The sequence below is a fragment of the Galeopterus variegatus genome, unplaced genomic scaffold, assembly GCF_000696425.1.
Source record: "Galeopterus variegatus unplaced genomic scaffold, G_variegatus-3.0.2 Scaffold2178, whole genome shotgun sequence".
In the NCBI taxonomy this organism is placed as follows: domain Eukaryota; kingdom Metazoa; phylum Chordata; class Mammalia; order Dermoptera; family Cynocephalidae; genus Galeopterus; species Galeopterus variegatus.
Window position 1 is genome coordinate 107,651 of NW_007728289.1, and position 19,131 is coordinate 126,781.

The window sequence follows — 19,131 nt, forward strand, 5'->3', positions numbered from 1 at the left end:
GACTTCATTTCCCAGCCAAAGAGTAGGAGGGAGGGGCGGGGCACGCCCTGGGAAAGGGCTTCCTGCAGGCTCACGTCCATCCGGCATTTCCTCCCTTCTCTTTTCTCACTTGGAAAGACTGTGTTTCTGTAAACGGAGGAGGCCATCAGTCGAGTGTTTGATCCCGACGAGGGCACGCGTCTCGGCCTCCCTGTGTCAGACCCCGCAAACACCCCCTCGTCCCTTGCGATTGCAGGATGAGATGCGCCGCCATGTCCCGGGTCCCCCCAACCACTTCATCATTTTTCTATGATGATGACAATGTCGCGAGTGTTGGAAGTGACTCCTCAGCAGTGCACGCTGCTCTGTGGCCGATGCGCCCCCGTCAGCCTTGGATTCTCATCTTCTCTGTCCCATATTTTACTTCTCGAGGCCAGGCACCAGTCTTTTTGGGAGGATGGATTCATTTGAAAACTCCAGGATGGCTTTCAATAAGCTGTGACTCAGGATGATAAAGCCCAGGAGAGGCATTTTCCCCCATTGGGATGCTTAAGGACAGTGTCTGCTTAAGGGGGAAAGGTGGGTTATTTTTGAGTGCACCACAGATGTCACTGGGCACTCAGGATCGAGTTTGTGTGCGACGACCATTTTACATCATTGGTAGTTCCCATAACAAACGGGTTGTTTCAGTTCATTAAATGCTCTATGACCAGGGTCCTGGCACAGGGTCTGCCCACTGGACCAGCCCAGCCTGGCATCCCTGGAGGCCTGCAGCAACCCAAGCACACAGGGTGACTTGTGGGCTTCTCTTGGAAAGGGTAGGGCTGCTGTCCCCGTTCCACATCACGGAAGCTCTGTGCTGTTTCATTGTGCTGGAATTATAGTTTTCTCACATGCCTCTTCCCTGCCATGACCCTTGAGAGAGGACATTCTAGAAGGTCCCAAAAGTTGGTTCTATGCATCACACCTAACAGGAAACACCATGATACCACATGCAGGGATTTCATGTCTCATACTTTCCTAAAGTTGATGTATTTTGTGGGATTTAATAATTTTTATAAAGTCTTCCTGGCTTTCGAATGGCTGTAAGAGTTCAGCATCTTGCTTTCTCTCTGCAGAGCATAATATACTATATGGTAACATCCCCCAAACTCCTCTCCTGGATCAAAAATGAATCGCTTCTGAAGTCCCTGCAACCCTTTGCCAAGTGGCATTACATTGAGCGTGACCTTGCGATGTTGAACATTAACATCGACGATGACTACGTCCCGTGCCTGCAGGGGATAACACGTGCCAGCTTCTGCAACGTGTATCTAGAGTGGATCCAGTACTGCGCTCGGAAGAGACAGGAGGTAGGCGACAGAGGTGGGGGCTGGGGACGTGGAATGCAGGTTTATAAAACAAGGGACCTTGTACCATCCATTTCTTTCTTATACTCCACGGCAGACTGCAGTAAAACAGAGGAAAGAAAAGTCACTCGTGTTTGGATAAGTGTTTACTTAACAGTTAAACAAAATTAAATCAGTGAATTAATATGCATCCTGAAAGGGATACGAGGGGTCCTGCAGAATTCATGGATAGATTTGTATCATCTTTACCCTTGTTTGTGTCCTTTTATCCTCTGGTCAGGATCAGTGCAATTTTAAGCCTCTATGATAGCTTTAGAACACTGGAAACTTCTTTGTCTGAAGTTACATTTAGAGATTACTGTACAAAGTGTGTCCGTGCTGATATCGGGAGCATTTACTGAACATATTGTATCGTGGACGTGCAAAGTCTCTTTAGCAATCCGATGGTCCAGGTTACTTCTTGTGCCATTACTGCTCATGTGCAGGGGACATTTCTGCCTGTTAGAAGTGACACCAGGAAGGATGACAGATTACAAAAGAAAGGAGGTGGAGGAAGATGGGAAAGGGAGGGAAGCAAAGCTGCTCAGGATTTGGGAAGCCAATCGAGTTGAAAACAACTCCCTCGGTAGCGGATGGAGTATGTGGTTTGTCCTGTAGGGACAGAGCCCAACCATGATGCCAGCCCAGGTGCCCGACCTTTCCATGAGTCATTAAAGACAGGGGGCAGAAAAGGCAAGCAGCCGACCCCGCTTTCTCCAGGCAAGCCGAGGAGAACGTGCGTGGTCACCTTCCCCCCCACGGCCTGTTCAGGTGGCCGAGATGGGCAAAGAACCTGATGGTGTGTTTGGCTGCGGCTAGGACGGCTCGCTCTGTCCTCAGTTGGCTCATGAAATTATCGCATTTTTCTTGCAAAAGATATTTCAACTTTAAATCTCTTGCGCACTCCCCTCTCCCCGTTTGTCAGCTGACATTGGACAGCTCTTTCAATTTAGTTGTTGGCTGTGGTCAATTCAATCCGGGGGGGGGGCAGAGACCCTCGTTTGCACCAGATTCGTGTACTTTCTCTCCCCCTGCTAGACCCTGCCTGTCCCCTGCACTGCATAGTGCTAAGGGGGGCATTTGTGTGACTGTAAGTTCTGACCATCCCAGAAAATTCATTCATCAAACCACGTGTTAGTCCCTTTTCTCTCCTAAAGCAACTTTCCCATTTTAGTTTTTTTCCACACCCAACCAGAAGAGAAACTGCTTCAGGGGACAGAGAGATCCGCCTCCCCGGGGCCACTGCAGAGGGGACTGACTCAGCCAGCCTCCTCTAGCTGCATTTACACATTCTGCATCTGTATGTGGCGGAGCCCGTGTGCAAGCCATGACTATCTGTGTTCTTTCAGCCTTCACAGACCCTGGACTGTGACGAGGACTCCGCTCTGGTGACACTGTCCTTTGCCCTGTGCATCCTGGGGAGGAGAGCTCTGGCAGCAGCAGCTCACAACATGGCCATCAGGTACCGGGGGACATGGGCATTTCCTGTGTACAAACCCACATCTCACATTTTGACAGATTGTGTCCATCATTTTCTTTATCTTAAAGTTGGACTGATCATATTTCTTCCAGATAGTTCTTTCCATAATAAGTCATGCAAGACCTTTTTGATTACTGTGATCTCTGGAGTATTAGATTTGGAAATATCATTAATATGGAAGAATCACGACCCAGGAACTGTGGGTGTAGGACCTTCTGTGTTCCCAAGGTCTTTGTAGATTTGCTGGGAAGTTTCGATGAAATCGTGCATGCAAAGTGCCTAGCCTGGTACCCAGCAAAGGTGATGCTGAAGAAATGTTGGTTCCCTTTCTCTGTTTTTCCTCAAGGAGAAAATCCTCACATCTGAGCTGTCATCCAGACCCCACTCTGCCCTGTCTCTGTGGGGCTTTGATTAACTGGCTGCCCCTTCTCCTGTTTTTCAAATTCCCTCTCTACTGGATCTGCCCCCTCAGTATGTAAATAGCCCGAGTCTCTCTTCTAAAAGAACACACCAAATTAAACTCTCTGCTGGCCCCTTGTCACCCTCTGCCACTCATTTGCACAAACGAAATGGTGCTCAGGCCAGTGCCCCTCTGTATAGTCGCCTCGATCAGAGGTTCTCAGCCCACATGTGCATTAAAATCTCCTGAAGGAATTTTAAATATCTTGATGCCCAGACCCGACCCCAGTCCAGAGCAACTTCAAGGAGCCTCTGAGCGTGGAATCACACAGAACGATGTTTCAGGGCTCCCAGGGGATTTTGGTGGGCAGCCGAGGTTGGGGGCTCAGGAAAGAAAGGGCTCCTGTGTGGACCCCGCCCTGCCCGGTGTCTCTGCTCCGCGGGTGGTGTTCAGTGTTCCCGTGTCGTGGTGTTGACATGGTGCTCTGCAGAAGGGGTTCTCTGGATATTTGACTTGGCCTTTGCAGCCCTGAGCTGTCAGGGAGACTTGTGACTGTCTCCCAGTGTGATTCCCACTGATTCCTCCTGATTTCCAGCTGTGAGCTGATCTTCATCAGGGGACTGTCCAGGCTGGCAGGTCTCTCCGGTCCTCCTCGGAGGCAGTAGCCTGGAGTCCCCAAGAGGGAAAGGTGAGAACTGAGGGTGGCTAGGACTTGTGACGTTAGCTGCTCTCTCAACTCCTGCATGCCACAATTTGCGAGAAATGCCACGTGTCTGACTGCTAAAGTGTCGTGTTATAGGCACATACCCCGGGGAGCAGCTGAGTGGTCCCCACACCCTCCTCTTCCTCCCCCAGCTCAGCCTCACGCTGGACCCAGGCCACTGCCTACGTGGCCATCCGGGATTAAGCTTGATGATGGTTGAAAGTCTAGAGATGCCTCATTTGTGCACTTTGTGAAACGGGGTGTGGGGGCCCCTATGGGGCTGCTTGTGGAACTGGAAGTAGAGAACAGTGCCTGAGAAGGACTTTGTGGGATCTTGCACGTGACATCACAGAGTCAGTCTTCAGATATTCATGGCACCTGAGTAGATGGTTAAAACAATACAGCATGGTCTTTTGTTTGATCTTTCTGCAGTGTTCTATAAATTTCAAATTCCCCTTACACATTGTAAATAAATCCTGCGAATATTTCTTTCAGGTCCTCTAAGATATTTTCAAAGACTTTTTCAGTCTTGTTCTTTGCATAACTTGTTCGGATATTCCAGATCCAGGCATTTCTGGCTTGGTCTCCCCCCACCCCACCCCTGATTAAGTACCGTGCTTAGCAGCTTCCTTTTTTAACCTTGTTTTGATGGGATTTTCTTTGTCTCAAATAGTTTCTCATACTCAAAGTCACCTCTGCTGGTTGCAGACATGGTGATGAGATAAATCTGGGAAGTTTCCCCTCAGTATTCTAGGGAAAGGCTTGATCATCTGGGACGAGTTCACTTTACTGAGAGGTCCCACGTCATAGCAAAATCCAGGGGGCATTTTCATTTCAGTCTCTGGCTTACAAAAGGCACCGTCTTTTACATGCCAAGGCTCGTGGTTTGGGTCTGAAGTCCGTAAAGTTCTGACATGGTTGGATAAGCCTGGGGAGCAGGGAGGGTCGGAGTGAGAGGGGGCAGGAGCCTGGCACAGTCCCACCTCTCTCCAGCCAAACAGCTGTGCACCTCTCTCCAGCCAAACAACTGTGCACCTCTCTCTAACCAAACAGCTGTGCACCTCTCTCTAACCAAACAGCTGTGCACCTCTCTCCAACCAAACAGCTGTGCACCTCTCTCTAATCAAACAGCTGTGCACCTCTCTCCAACCAAACAGCTGTGCACCTCTCTCCAACCAAACAGCTGTGCACCTCTCTCTAATCAAACAGCTGTGCACCTCTCTCTAATCAAACAGCTGTGCACCTCTCTCCAACCGAACAGCTGTGCACCTCTCTCTAATCAAACAGCTGTGCACCTCTCTCTAATCAAACAGCTGTGCACCTCTCTCTAACCAAACAGCTGTGCGCCTCTCTCCAACCAAACAGCTGTGTGCCTCTCTCCAACTGAACAGCTGTGCATTACGTTGTGTATGCTGGGGCTCCATAGGGGACTTTGCTTGAAAAGAAAAAAGGTACCAGAGCTCAAAAAGAATTTTAAGCCAGATTTTTATAGGTGCAGTCAAACTCTCCAAAAAAGCTGCCCCACTGTGTACTGTCTCCACGACTGCTCTGTCTTCACTAATGCCGAGTTTTCCAACTTTTGTAAGTTTTTCTAGTCTCATGCGTGAAATAACATATCTCGATCTTATCTGAACTTATATTTCCATTGTTAATAGTGAGGGTAGGAATGTTTTTATACGTTTATTGGTCACTTATTTTTTTTTTCTGTGAATTGTCTATTTATATACTTTGCCCATTGTTGTGAAGTACTTACTGATATTTAGGAGGTGTTCACATGCGGAGATATTAACACCTTTTTATATGAGTTAAAATATTCTCTACCGAGCTGCATGTGTCTTTTATTCATGACATCTTTCTAAAATTTTTACTTTATAATTTCTGGATTTTGTGTGCATTTCTTAAAAATGTTTCTGTAGCTCTTTTTCCCCCTGATACTTTTATGGTTTATTTCTTTACATTCAGTTTTTGAATCCTTTTGGGTCTGGGGTTTGATTTTAACCTACTTATTAGCTAATAAGCTAGCTTTTTACTATTTCATGGAATCTGGCAGAGAACAAGAAAACAGAGGATTTTATTTCCTCCCAGCACAGCAGACTGCATGAGCGTTAACAAATCTGTATAGGTGCCCCTTGCCCCAAGTCCCATGGGGTGGCTCAGAGCACCCATTCTCCATTGAAGAACACTGAGCTGGGGGGACCCACCGTTTTATAACAGAGTGGGATGTTACCTCTTCCCTCGAGGACAGTCACCTCAGACCGTACCCTGAGAAACAGCCTGGGCGTTACATTCTTGGCACACCCAGGAGGATGCGTCGGGGAATGAGAGATCCAGAGAGTACTGTCTCCCGACACATCCACATAGATCTTGTTTTTGTACATAATGGGATCCAAAAGGAGACAAAGATCCAATTTTTTTTCCCAGATGGATAGCTCGTGGCCCAACACCATTTGTTAAGAAGCTCATCATTAGCTGGTTAGTTAGTAAAAACTACCACTGGCTTGAAATACCTTTTTTTGAGACCGGCCGCACCGCGCTCAGCCAGTGAGTGCTGTGAGCGCACCGGCCATCCCTATATAGGATCCGAACCCGCGGCGGGAGCGCTGCTGCACTCCCAGCACCGCACTCTCCCAAGTGTGCCACGGGCTCGGCCCCTTGAAATACCGTTTTTGCCATATACTACATCCCGTGCATTAACGGTGTGCCCCTGGATTTACGCTCCTGTCAAAGTGATCGATTTGTCTGTTCTTACAGCACTATACTGTTGGGTTTACTAGAGGGATACATTGTTCTGACATCAGAGAAGCCAAGTTTCCCTGTGCTGAAATTTTAGAATCAGATTTCATGAAAACCTCTGATGGAATTTTGATTGCGATTGTATTGAATATCCAGATTAATTTAAGAAAACAAAGTGAACACCATTCAATGATACAGGGTATCTTTTTGATCATTCAATTTTTTAATTGCCCTTTAGCAAAATTTTATCATTTTCTAGAAATTTGTAATTTCTTCATTGGTTACTTCTGATATATAGGAAAGTTTTTTTTGTTTGTTTTTTTCTTTAGATTGATCTCTTTCTGGGCACCAATACTGAACTCTGTCAATATAATAACATTTCAGTTAATTCTCTGTGATTTTCTGATGGAAAGACTTATGTGAAAATAACGACAATTTTGACTTTTTTTCTTTCCGATGTTGATAACTCAATTATTTTTCTTACTACGTTGACTGTGACCTTCAGCGCAATGCTGCAGGTGGGCGTCTGTATTAGTTTCCTATTGCTGCTGAAACAAATCATTGCAGACGCAGTGATTTAAAGCAATATAAATGCATTATCTTTCTGTTCTGGAGGTCAGAAGTCCAAAATGGGTTTCACTGGGCTAAAATCAAGGTGTCTGCAGGGCTGCGCTGCTTCTGGAGGCTCTGAGCCAGAACCCATTCCCTGTTCTAGAGGCTGTGCAGATTCCTCTGCTCCTGGTCTCTCTCCTCTGTCTTCAAAGTGAGCAGCCTGGTATCTTGACATCTCTCTGACTCTACCTCTCCGGCCTCCCTCTTTCACTTATAAGGACCCCTGTGATAAAATTGGGGTAATCCAGGTAGTCTCCCCACCTCAAGATCCTCCATCTATTTACATCTGAAAAGTTCCTTTTGCCAAGTAAGGTAATACATTCACAGCTTCCAGGGTTTAGGACACGGGCATCTTTGGGGGCCAGTATTCTGCCCACCACAGCACCCTTGCCTTAATCCGACGTTATTAATGGGAATGAGTCTAATATGTCAGCACTAAAAATGAGCTTTGCTTTAGATTTCTAATAGACCATTTTTATCAAGGCAGAGGGATTCCTTCTCTTCCTAGCTTGCTAAAGCTTTTATCAAGAAAGGATGTTGAGTTTTTTAAAAAAATTTGGAGCATGTATTCAGATGATGTTATCCTCTTTTTAATCTATTCATGCAATGGATTACATTGAGAGATTTCCTCGTGTTGAAACATCCTTGCAATTCTGAGATAAGCTCTACTTGGCATGATATTTTACTGATATTTGCTGATACTTTACTTAGTGTAATTACTGATATTTGCTGATATTTTACTTAGTGTAATTATATCCATGTTCAAATAAAAGTGGCACATAATCTGTGTGTGTGTGTGTGTGTGTGTGTGTGTATGCATATGTGCTCTATATCCATGTTCAAATAAAAGTGGCACATAATCTGTGTGTGTGTGTGTGTGTGTGTGTGTGTGTGTGTGTGTGTGTATGCATAGGTGCTCCATCTTGTATAATTCTAAAACCAGGAGTATGCCCTTGGGTGAACTTTATGAGACCTGGCAAGTCATTCTCACATACTTAATGTCAGAGAGTGACAGATGACTTTGAACACCATCTCCTTAGGTAAGTCCTATGTCACGGCCTGGCATAAGCCTCGAGCTCTGCTTCACTTCATTAGTTTATTGAGGAAATGTTCTGACTTGACGAAAGTGGCATTGCTTTGATGGGCGGTCCTCGAGAAAGAAAAAATATGTGCATGAAAATTAGGAAGGATGACTAAACTGAAAACCAGTGTAAATGATATGCTGAATGCCGGTGGACAGAAGAATGCAGTTATATAAAAATGTCTTCAAATGAAATAAGATGTTGACAGGTCCCGGAGGTGGGATAGATTAACATGGTTGTGACAAGCAAACGCTGATCAGTTTTTGAACTTGAGGTTTGGGGCATATCTTCTTTGAAGGGCTGTGTCTCCCACGGAAGGAAGCCATAGACAGGGAACAGGCTGTTGTAGTAGGAAGTCAAAACAGTTCCACTGAGCCCGGGGCACTGACCGCTGCTCCCGAGAAGACAAAGAGGCTGATCCCTGCCGGTGCTCCAGTCACAGGTGGCCGATCAGGAGAAGGTGGCAGCTTTCACAGCAGCAACAGGTCTGTTTGCAGAAGAAAATTTACTGCCTCTTGGAGTAGACTAGGCTTCCAAGAAGACAGAACACTTCAAAGCTGATTTGATCTGGAAAAGTGATAGGAAAACAGGCCAGCCTGAACATGCTCTGCCAAGCCCTGCCATGCACCTGTGGCAGGAGGTCACCATTGTGGCCTAGGGTCACTCCATCGATCATCTATCTGCCCGCTCCTCCCACCCACGGGGAACGGAGAAAATTGTGCTCTTCAGAAACCTCAGACGTGCCTTTGCTTCTCCTGAGCTTCCATCTGGGGCCCGCCATCCTACCAGATCATCTTGAAAAAAGGATTAAAATCCATTTGCCAGACTGAAGGTGGAAACTTAGAAATCAGAGTCTAGAGGGCTGGCCGGGTAGCTCAGATAGATAGTTAGAGCGTGGCCTTGTAATACCAAGGTCAAGTGTTCAGATCCCTGTATTGGCCAGCTGCAAGCAAACACACACACACACACACACACACACACACACACACACACACACACACGATGCAAGGTCCTGACCTGGTGTAGCGATGTTTTTCTACCGCTTTTTTTTATTTGCTTTTTATTTATTATGATATTTAGCTCTTAGGTGGTGCCGTGGGAGCCCGTGCTTATTTTGGTGCTGCCGTCTTCAGTCCTCGACACAGGGACACGCTTCTCTAACACACGTGCCAGGCTCCTTGGGGGGCCTCCCTGCACACGAATCCCACACAGCTGCACGTGGTCCTCCCGGCTGCTGGCTGCAGGGCTGACCACTCTGTGACAGGCTGCCTGCCTCACGGACATCCCCGGGTGGGGTGGGGGGTGGGGGGGCTGTGTTAGTCCCATGAAGGCCACCTGGACTGACTCAGAGGCAACACTGTTTCCCAGCTCCAGCTGGTGGCCGGGGGGATGGGGGCTTGTCGTTTCCCAGGAGAGTCTTGAAAAGACAAAGCCCCGTGAAGCTCCAAGTCAGACATGTGCTGCAGGTGTCCTGCAGACCTGCCATGCTCGTCACAGCCACTGCAGGTAATGAAACACCCTAGTTATGGGATGTCTTGATCTTTGAGGTGCTGGGAGTAACACCCCCAGTCCAGTGGAATTCTGACTCAGATTTTGTTGTCTACGTAGAGAATCATTTTAGTAGAACAGCAGAAATCACCACGATAGAAACAACAGGGAAAGTTTCTGCTGTGGAGTCAGAAGCTCCTGTGGAAGCTGAGTTTCTCCTGCTGACAAATATCTCTGCAGATGAGCCAGGCACGTGGCAGCTGAGCCTGGGACTGCTTGCTCCTGCATCTTGTTGTGGCCGTGGCTCTGGGTGTCTGGACAAGCCCCTTAGCATTCCTCTGCCACCAGCCCCTCCCTACACGTGGAGGGACCCTTCTCTTACGTGCACGCAGGGCATTCTGAGCAAGCAGTATGGCATCCCCAACCTTTCCTGAATAACTCCCACCATCATTTCTTAGGACTCAGCACTCCCGTTTTAGTACCCGGCTCCCATCAGGTGGCAGGAGCGTTTGCAGTATGTTCAGTGGAGAGCAGAGGTGGGCACCAGCCTCTGCAGCCTGCCTCCGCTGTCCCACAGTTCCCTTCTTGATGCCTGCAGGTAGCCGCTGAAGCTCACAGCCCCAGGGAGCCTCTGGAAGGCTGCCTCCTGGATCTCGTTCTGGAAGGTTCTGGGCTCCTCCAGGCCATGGCACCCGAGCCCCACCGGGCCAGCCCCTGGCCGCTCCTGTTTCCCACAGTCTGCTCTGACGCGAAGCCTTGGAGTAGTTCTCAAGGGGATTCTGGAAGGAAATTGATGACAGTGGCTTGTTTCACTAGAAAATGCTAAAATAGCCTTCCGTGGAGTTATTTCCCCCGCGTGCAGGTCTGATGCGCGGCATTGAGTTCAGAGTCCAGCTCTGAGTCCTGCGTTGCAGCCTTCTGTGGAGATCCCCTTCACAGGCACAGTCCTGCTCGTTCCATCCAGGGTCACCCTGTCCGTGATGCTGTTTCTTGTGCTGTGCCTCATAACCACCCTCAGGGATGGTAGCAGCGGGGCTGAGAGAGGCAGCTGTGATGAGCAGAAATAAAGAGGGGCCCACTCTCCCTCTCCCCAGAATGCAGGAGAGGTCGCTTTCCCAGAGGGTTCCCCGTGTTCATCCAAAATGCAAAGGCTCCAGGCCCTGAGAGACTTCCTGGAGGACACTCCCGTTCTCCATGCAGGTGATACTCCACTGTGTGCAGGAAACAGAAGCAAGGCAGGAAAAAGCCAGAAACACGAAAACCCGGATAATCCGGAGAGATCTTCATTCTCTATTCTCTCTAATCCTCGCCGTTGTGCCTCTTCCTCTAGTCATTCAGAAACAGGGTGGGACTGGCGGGGTCTGGTGCAGCCTGGGCTTCAGTCTCCCTGGGCCATCACTGGTGACGGGAAGAGCCTCGTGTCTTCCCACGTGCTCAGGGCTTTCTTGTGCTGCAGGAGGACGCCTCCACGGCTGAGCGCCCGCTCTGCACCAGGCTGGAGGAACGAGTCTCAGAACCCTGTGCTTCCGATGATTTCACTCGAGTCCAGTGTCCAGCTTTTTCTTCGATTGTAAAATATCTTTCTACTTTTTGGCCTACTAATTTAATAAATGATCCATGTGCAAATAGAGATATAAAGTCCTCTAAGGGAAACTTTAAAAAAGAAAACGAAAAAGAAAAGAAAAGGCGGGACTGGGAAGTGGATATTCTCTGAGAATCTAAATGACCAATCTGAGGTTTCCTGGGGTTTTATTTCCTCTCTCCATATGGTGGTAGAATCCACCATTTATTATGAGTAACAGCCCAGAGAGGATATCCAGAAATATAGAGAAGAGACATAAAGGTGCCTGGGCAAGTCCACAGTCAGCTCCCGAGAAGTGGAGCGCTGGCGGGTCACTGGGAGAGGTCCGCCTGTCACTGAGACTGCAGCGTGGAGTGCGTACCTGCCAGGAAGTTCTCACCTGGACCTCTAACGTCACACACAGGGGTCAAGTGCTTTGGTGGCTCCTGATGCGGGTGTGGATAACGCCCACACCACGGCACTAGACATGTCCCCAGGGTGAAAACAGGCCGTAGGACCAGGACTCTGGGTGCTGGGGTGCCAGGGCCCAGAGTCTCCCTCCTTTCCTTGCCAGCTCAGCCTGTGGACATCAGGGTAACTCTTGACCTGGACAAATGGGAGACCTGAACCTTGCACAAGTGACAGGATCCTGTACATTTGTTCAGGGCGAGTCAACAGTAATCAGGGCTTTGTTTTGCAGCCTGGACTCCTTCCTGTACGGTCTCCACGCCCTCTTCAAAGGTGACTTTCGGATAACGGCACGAGACGAGTGGGTGTTTGCTGACATGGACCTGCTGCACAAAGTCGTTGCTCCTGCTGTGCGGATGTCCCTGAAACTTCACCAGGTAGAGATCCGTTTTGGAGAACGTTTCCTCCCGTTTCTTTTTTTTTTTCCTTTTTGTCTTTTTTCTTGACCGGCAACAGATCGCAACCCTCAGTGTCGCGACCGGACCGGACCGGGACCGGCAACGGGATTGCAACCCTCGGTGTTGCTCCCTGCACCTCGCTCAGCCAGTGAGCGGGAACCGGTCTGTATGTGGGATCCGAACCCTCGGGCGGGAGCGCCGCCGCACTCCCAAGCGGCACACTGTAGCAGTGCGCCACCGGGCCGGCCCCAGAGATCCGTTTTTTAAGAGTATAAGCCTGAAGCGTTACCCACTCTCCCACAAAAAAAACAAGGCATTGTGAGTGGTTCATTACTTAGGTAACTAAGTACGGAGGCCGTCTGGATATTCCTGACATTGGCCAGAGACAAGGACATGTCAGAAGTGTCCACCTGTACCTGAGAGTCACAGGGACCTCAGCCATGAAGCCCTGTCCCAGGCACATGCCATTGGTTAGGGCAGCAAGATCAAGAGGTTTCCTCTGTACCCAGCTTGGATTCAGAGAAAGGACAGGGGAGAGAGCGAGGTGGGGAGAGGACTCGGCTCCGGAGGTCACAGGCCAGTCCCCATCTGCACGCTGGCCCGGGACCAGCTCTGGTCCTCCCCACAGCCACTCCTGGGCGTCTCCCCACCAGGACCAGTTCACCTGCCCCGACGAGTACGAGGACCCGGTGGTCCTGTACGACGCCATCCAGTCTTTCGAGGGGAAGGTGGTGATCTGCCACGAGGGGGACCCGGCCTGGAGGGGCGCGGTGCTGTCCAACAGGGAGGAGCTGCTCACGCTGCGGCACGTGGTGGACGAGGGTGTGGATGAGTACAAGGTCCTCATGCTGCACAGAGGCTTCCTGAGCTTCAAGGTGATCAAGGTACAGCAGCTGCACGAGTCCCTGTGACAGGGACAGTCACAGAGGAGTGCTGGCCCGAGAGCAGGGGCGGGCAGGGAGCCGGCAGGGGCTGCGCTCCGCTGGCAGGTCACTCCCCACCTGGGAGGGCAGCCTGCGGGCAAGGACTTGGGCACAAGGTCCCGACACACACACGGAGATGGGGTAAGGACCTAGCTCGTCTCTAAAGACGTTCAAGTCTCTGGAACCCCAGACCTTTCTCGAATATCGCATTCCTGGATCCATGAGCCGTGGTCCCAATGACTCCCTTTTCACGTAGCCTCAAACCACTGGGCTGAAACAAAGGCTGACTTTTTCTACTTTCTCCATTTCCCATGAACGTGGCGTCCTGTCCATGCCATGGGACCGCCGTTCTTGGTGGTGAAAACAGTGTCAGGCCACAGTGCTGCCGTCACCGACACCAGTCCCAGAGCCCCGCTCACCCCCTGTAGGTTGCAGCCAACAGGCTGGGACACAGGGCCCCCTGGCTTTCTCCCCTGCCCGTCGCTGTCCTGCAGGTCAACAAGGAATGCGTGCGGGGACTCTGGGCCGGGCAGCAGCAGGAGCTCATCTTCCTCCGCAACCGCAACCCCGAGCGCGGCAGCATCCAGAACAACAAGCAGGTCCTGCGCAACCTGATCAACTCCTCCTGCGACCAGCCCCTGGGGTACCCCATGTACGTGTCCCCGCTGACCACGTCCTACCTAGGCACCCACAGGCAGCTGAAGGACGTCTGGGGCAGATCGGTCACTCTGGATGGCATTAGGACGTGGTTCCGGACCAAGTGGCTCAGGTAGGCCTTGACAACAGAGGCTCCGTCCCTGTGCCTGGGGGTGTGGGGTGTGGACAGCGCTCGACCATCTGGCTAGAATTTCCCAGTCGATCAGCTTTTTCTCCTATGGTTAAAACTGCTATTCCCAAGTGGCATCTCATGGCTCATTGGATCATTGCACAGGCTGGGAATCTGCCTGCGTCTTGCTGGGCTGCGAGGTGATGGGCCTTTAGGAGTGACCGTTCAACCCCTGTCACTCCCCTGCACACGTCTCTACGCCCATGTCTTACCTGGTCATAGTGATAAGTCTCTGTTACTTGGGATGAGTTCTAAGAAGTTTTGCCTGGAGGTGGCCGAGGTCCTTAGCAGACTCCACAGCTGTGGGTCCTCGTGGAAGGTGGAGGCTGAAGCTGATGCATCCTGCTGCGGTCTGTTCCTTTGTTAGACCCCGAGGTTTGGGGAACCCCAGCCCCAGGTGTGCCACTCACCCAGAGAGCATGGTCTTCCGTCCTGACTCAGATCGGGTGTGCTGGGGCATCTAGGGGTGTGAGAGAAGCGCTGGTGGGGATCCCTGAGGCCTCTCCCTCTCGCAGAGTGCGGAAGGACTGCAGTGCCGGCCAGCATGGCGGGGGCAACATCGAAGACGTGGACGGAGGCAGGGGCCCGTCGGCGGGCGGCAACCAGGAGAGCAGCACGGAGCAGCCCAGGACAGGTGGCTCCCAGCGCTGGGCCTCACCCCGGGAAGGGACACCTAGGACAGGTGGGTGTGGTGGGGCCACAAGGTCACTCATAAAGGCCCATCTGGTCCCATGAGCAATGCCGTGGGTGTGCTGCTGTTCTAACCTGAGAGCTCCTTCTTGCAATAAAAACCAGCACTGGGCCAGGAGATGCCTGGAGTTTACTCACTCACGTGGGTGCTGCTCAGAAACAACCTCCCCCTCTGTTAGATTCAGCTTCTGCCATCTTTCCTTCTGTCTGTCCACTACCTTGGACAGCCATTCACATCTGTCCACCCCACACCGTGCCATCTCTCACTCGCGGTTGACCCACACGGGGTCTTGCTCTCCGGGTGTCCCTGGCGTGCACACAGACAGGACCCTGCCTCCCTCCCCGCCTCTCCCTGGTCCTCACCTCCCTCCACTGAGCTCGACATTTCAGGGGCCAGCAGGTAGGAGCACGGGAGGTAGCCGGGACCAAGCCCGGGCTGGGTCTGAAGTTTAAAATCCTGCTGACACTAAGGCCTACGTGGTCAGGCCCGACCAGGCGGGTGAGCTTCTGAAACCCCACTCCTGGTGCTGTGCTGGGGACAGGGTGGCCGGGCTGGAAAAGGAGAGGCTGGCGGTGAGCAAAGGACCAGAGTCCTGGGGACTCGGGAGAGGCAGAGCTCGCCTGCTTCCGCTGCTCCCCGGCGTTGCCTCTCAAGCCTGTCGGTGCTCACGTTCTGTGTCTGCCTCAGTCTCCCCTCACCATCCAGAAGCCTTTTAGCAGCACCCTGTGCCTGCTTCCCTGCCCCCTCTGCCCCAGCTCAGCTCGGAGGAACAGCCCCTGCCTCCTGGCAGTGCCCAGAGCCAGGCAGAGGACTGAGCCGAAGTCACAGGACGTATGTAACCATGGGCAAGAGGACAGACAGATGGAGGGACAGATGGTAGAAAGACAGGTGGTAGACAGGGAAAGGGGTTGCTGTCAGCTTCCCAGAAGGAAAAAGCGCTCCCCCGCCCCAGCCGATGCCACCTGAACCCCAGCGGCCGGGCTCTGGTGCCCCGGGCTGGCTCTCAGGCGGGCCTGCTCATCGCCCAGTTAACTAACATCTGTCATCACGTGAAAAATGTGAGTTTCAAGATCACAGAAGTGATTGACCAAATGGTGAAATACCAAGCACTTGGCACATCTGGGCCAGGGAAAGACCGGAGTCGGGGGTCTGGCTGGGGGGTCAGAGGCAGGCATGTGGACACGCAAGGACCCCGCGCCTGCAGCGGATCGGCCTGGAACTGCCGCCGCCCCTTCCTCTCCTCAGACGCACCCCCTGTCACCCATGGGGACTGCACTGGGAGCAGTCATGGGCTTTTGTGGCAGCGTCTGGGCAGGGGCTTCTGAAGCCCCAGACGGCTGCTAATTTTTCACGATCACTTTTTAAGACCGCCCCTACCAAGGCCAGCCCGGCTTGAAGCGCTTTACAAGTGAAGGAGGCACGCACAATAGACCCGCCTGTCCCCACCACCCTTGCTGTGTGACAGCAGTTGGTGACAGTGGCTGTGCTCGAGTCTCCTCTGGAGGAACACCATCCCGGGTGCCATCCACGTGCAGCTCACCTGCAACTTCATGCACTCCTCACGACCTCGGAGATGGGACAGGGAGAAGTCACCACTGCCTAGAGCCACCCAGCGAGGAAGTGACCACCCCGGAGCCTGTGATCGCAGCCGCTGTGCCCCATCCCGTTGCCCTGCCCAGGGACGCTGCCCCACCCTGAGAGCCGCCCCGTCCCAGTAACTGTCTATGCTGCTGCAGTGTCCCTGCCCGTGTGAGTGTCCTGTCCCCTGGCTGGCAAGGGCTCCTCTTGCACGGGATCTTTCTTCTACCTGTCAGCGGCAGAGCTGGCTCCCGGTTCCTCCTGACACAGCTGGCTGGGGCTCCTTGCCTTGGGCAGGGGCTGTCTCCGGTCCCTTCCTCATGTGGCAAGCTGACCCGCGGGGGCAAGGAGGTGCTGCCTCAGGGCAAGCTGTGCCCCAGTCCAGGGCCAGAGCTGGAGGCTGTGCCAAGCTAGCCAAGCAACACTGAGCGAACAGTTTTGAAGGATAAATTTGAACCAAATTCTGGCAGTGGGGGCCTTGTTCCACTACCAGTGACCAGGGCTCAACTCCCGTAACTGGGGACACAACTGCCCCCTCGTTTCCTTGGTCCCTCCCTCAGTTCCCGCTGAGAACCCCAATCCTGAGCTCTGGTGATATGCTCAGAGGACAGGGTCCTGCCCGAATCCCCATGAACGGGACCGCTCTTCCCAGGTGGCAACTGTGTGTCTGCTGCCTCGGTGTGCCCAGCGCTTCACGTCCCACTGCCAGGGGTTCATTGCCAGCCTCGACGAGGGCTGGCACCCCAGCCTTCACGGCTGCATGGGGCTTAGCCCAGCAGGGGGGCTGGTGACCTAGCTACAGACGAGCAGTTAGCAATTCGTAGCTAATTCAGATCCCAAACTGCAGAAGCCAGAGTCCTCGTATTAATATGGACCTGCACCATAACCTATCAGGTGACAATCACAGGCGAACGATTAAGTCTACGATAATGAACCAAGGAGGGCAATTTATACGGTATTTCAACTCAGGTTTGAAGGAGGTTTTCCCTAGAAACATTCATAATTTGATAATGCAGTAATCGTCAAAATAAGTAAAATTGTAAAGCGAGGATCCCGGACAGCATGAACGCATTGCTTCCTTGTTGCTGCTGTGCCATTTGCAAAATTAAAATTAAAATTAAAAAATCAACAGCAACAAGAAAAAAGCTTCAAGGAAATCTGAAGCCATGACATTGGGGTGGGGCTGGTATGGCACCGACTACAGGCCACTACCTTCGACACGCCCAGGGGCTCTGTCCTCTCGTTGCTGGAGTTAGCTGGGCAGCCCCGCACTAGGTATGGGTGGTCATCTGTCTGGCTTCACATCACTGACGGGTGCATGAACGCAGACTAGCTTTGGACAGCGATCAGCCTTGCGGCAGAAACCACAAACAGACGTATGGCTGCCAGACTCTGCATAACGAACAAATCACTATCGCCGTTCCTAATTACGATTCGTCAGGATCTCTTTCCCCCTTGTTCTTCTCTGTAAGAGCAGCATGTCCCACTTCTCAGCAGGGACCCTGTGGGCAGGCCGGGGTCCACCCCTGCCACAGAGCTGGATGGCCCCGGCCAGGGCAGGGCACGCTCATCAGCCTGTGGGGCCACGTGTGGCACTGCGGGTAGGTGCCTCGTTTAGGACATACGGGCAACAGGAAGTGAGGTGGCCTCTGGAAGTGGCACCCAAACTAGCACTGTGGTCAACGCAGGGGGAAGTGCCCTTTCAGCCAACAGGCCACTGGACTCTCCCTAGTGACGTCTGTCTCCTAAGAGTCACCTCTCAAGCAGCATGTCACTTCTGGGGTTCTCCTACGGACACAGGTACATGTTCTGGAGTCCCCAGCTGCACATGAATGATTCAGGTATTTGGGGTGAGTTGGGATGTGAGGCAATGCACAGGACGGTCCCCCTGCTACCCGTGCCTCTGCCCCCCGGGAGACTGTGCTGCCACTAGCTGCTGCCATCAAAATCATATTTTAAGATCAGGCCCTAGTGATTACTGACGCTTTGGTTCAGCAATCCACCGTGCCAGCGAGCACCGGTTCTCACTGCAGCTGCTCAGTTCATGAAGCTAAAGACTGAAGACCCTCTTGAAGTTTTCCCTCTTCCAGAGGTGCGGGTAGGACCGAATCTTTGGGACGGTCCAATCCCTTTTGTCGAAATGGCCTTGTCTTGACAAGTCTCAGCAAGAGCTGGGGCCTCGATGGGCCCTGAGGTAGGGACAGGGCCCGAAAAAGGAGCTGGGGCCACGCAAGGCGAGAAGCCCACAGGAGCCTGGGCCTGGCCAATGACCGTGGGCTTCACCTGGAAGACCCTGATCTCAAAAGAAAACTGTTCTAGAAAACAAAGTCCCCAGCATGTGGTTCAAACAGCCACCCCGCCTTTCCCCCCCTTTTCAAGGTCACTAAAGATGACAAAAGCCTGCATCTTTTCCTTTATCGCTGCTTATCAGAGCACAGAATCAAGATCATGCACCAGGAACACAGCTGGATTTGCTTTACAAGGCCAAGTGACGCTGCTGGTGTCCTCCCAGGCTGCCCGCATCGAGGGACTTCCAGGGAGGCGGGACTTTGGGTGCTAAAACCAGGGGAGTCCCGGGCCAACCTGGTGTGTGGGTCACCTGGCTCCCCTGCCCTTGGGCTGCTGGTGCCCCTGGTTGGCCCTTCGGTCCCTGGGCATCCTGCTCTCGTCCCGGCCTCGCAGGTGGTGGCCTGCCCTGGGTTCTCAGCCGCCTGCACCCCCGCGCCGCGACCCCCACCATGACAATGACCACGTGTCGCGCTTCCTTCCACAGGTGGCAGGAAAGGCAGGAGCCAGTCGGTGCAGGGGCACCCGGTGCCCA

At 52.2% G+C, this 19,131-nt stretch overlaps 1 protein-coding gene across 2 annotated transcripts in view; it reads left to right on the forward strand.

Annotated features, from left to right (window-relative positions):
• Positions 1 to 14,839, forward strand: part of PCNXL2 (pecanex-like 2 (Drosophila)) — a 120,824-nt gene extending 105,985 nt beyond the window's left edge. For both annotated transcript variants that reach the window (XM_008580854.1, XM_008580855.1), the window contains exons 8-13: positions 1,098 to 1,331; positions 2,717 to 2,829; positions 12,127 to 12,271; positions 12,946 to 13,176; positions 13,710 to 13,984; positions 14,557 to 14,839. In XM_008580854.1, the coding sequence (XP_008579076.1) occupies positions 1,098 to 1,331; positions 2,717 to 2,829; positions 12,127 to 12,271; positions 12,946 to 13,176; positions 13,710 to 13,984; positions 14,557 to 14,776 (1,218 nt within the window). In that variant the 3' untranslated portion in view covers positions 14,777 to 14,839. The remainder of the gene's footprint in view (positions 1 to 1,097; positions 1,332 to 2,716; positions 2,830 to 12,126; positions 12,272 to 12,945; positions 13,177 to 13,709; positions 13,985 to 14,556) is intronic.
• Positions 14,840 to 19,131: the final 4,292 nt, after the last annotated feature.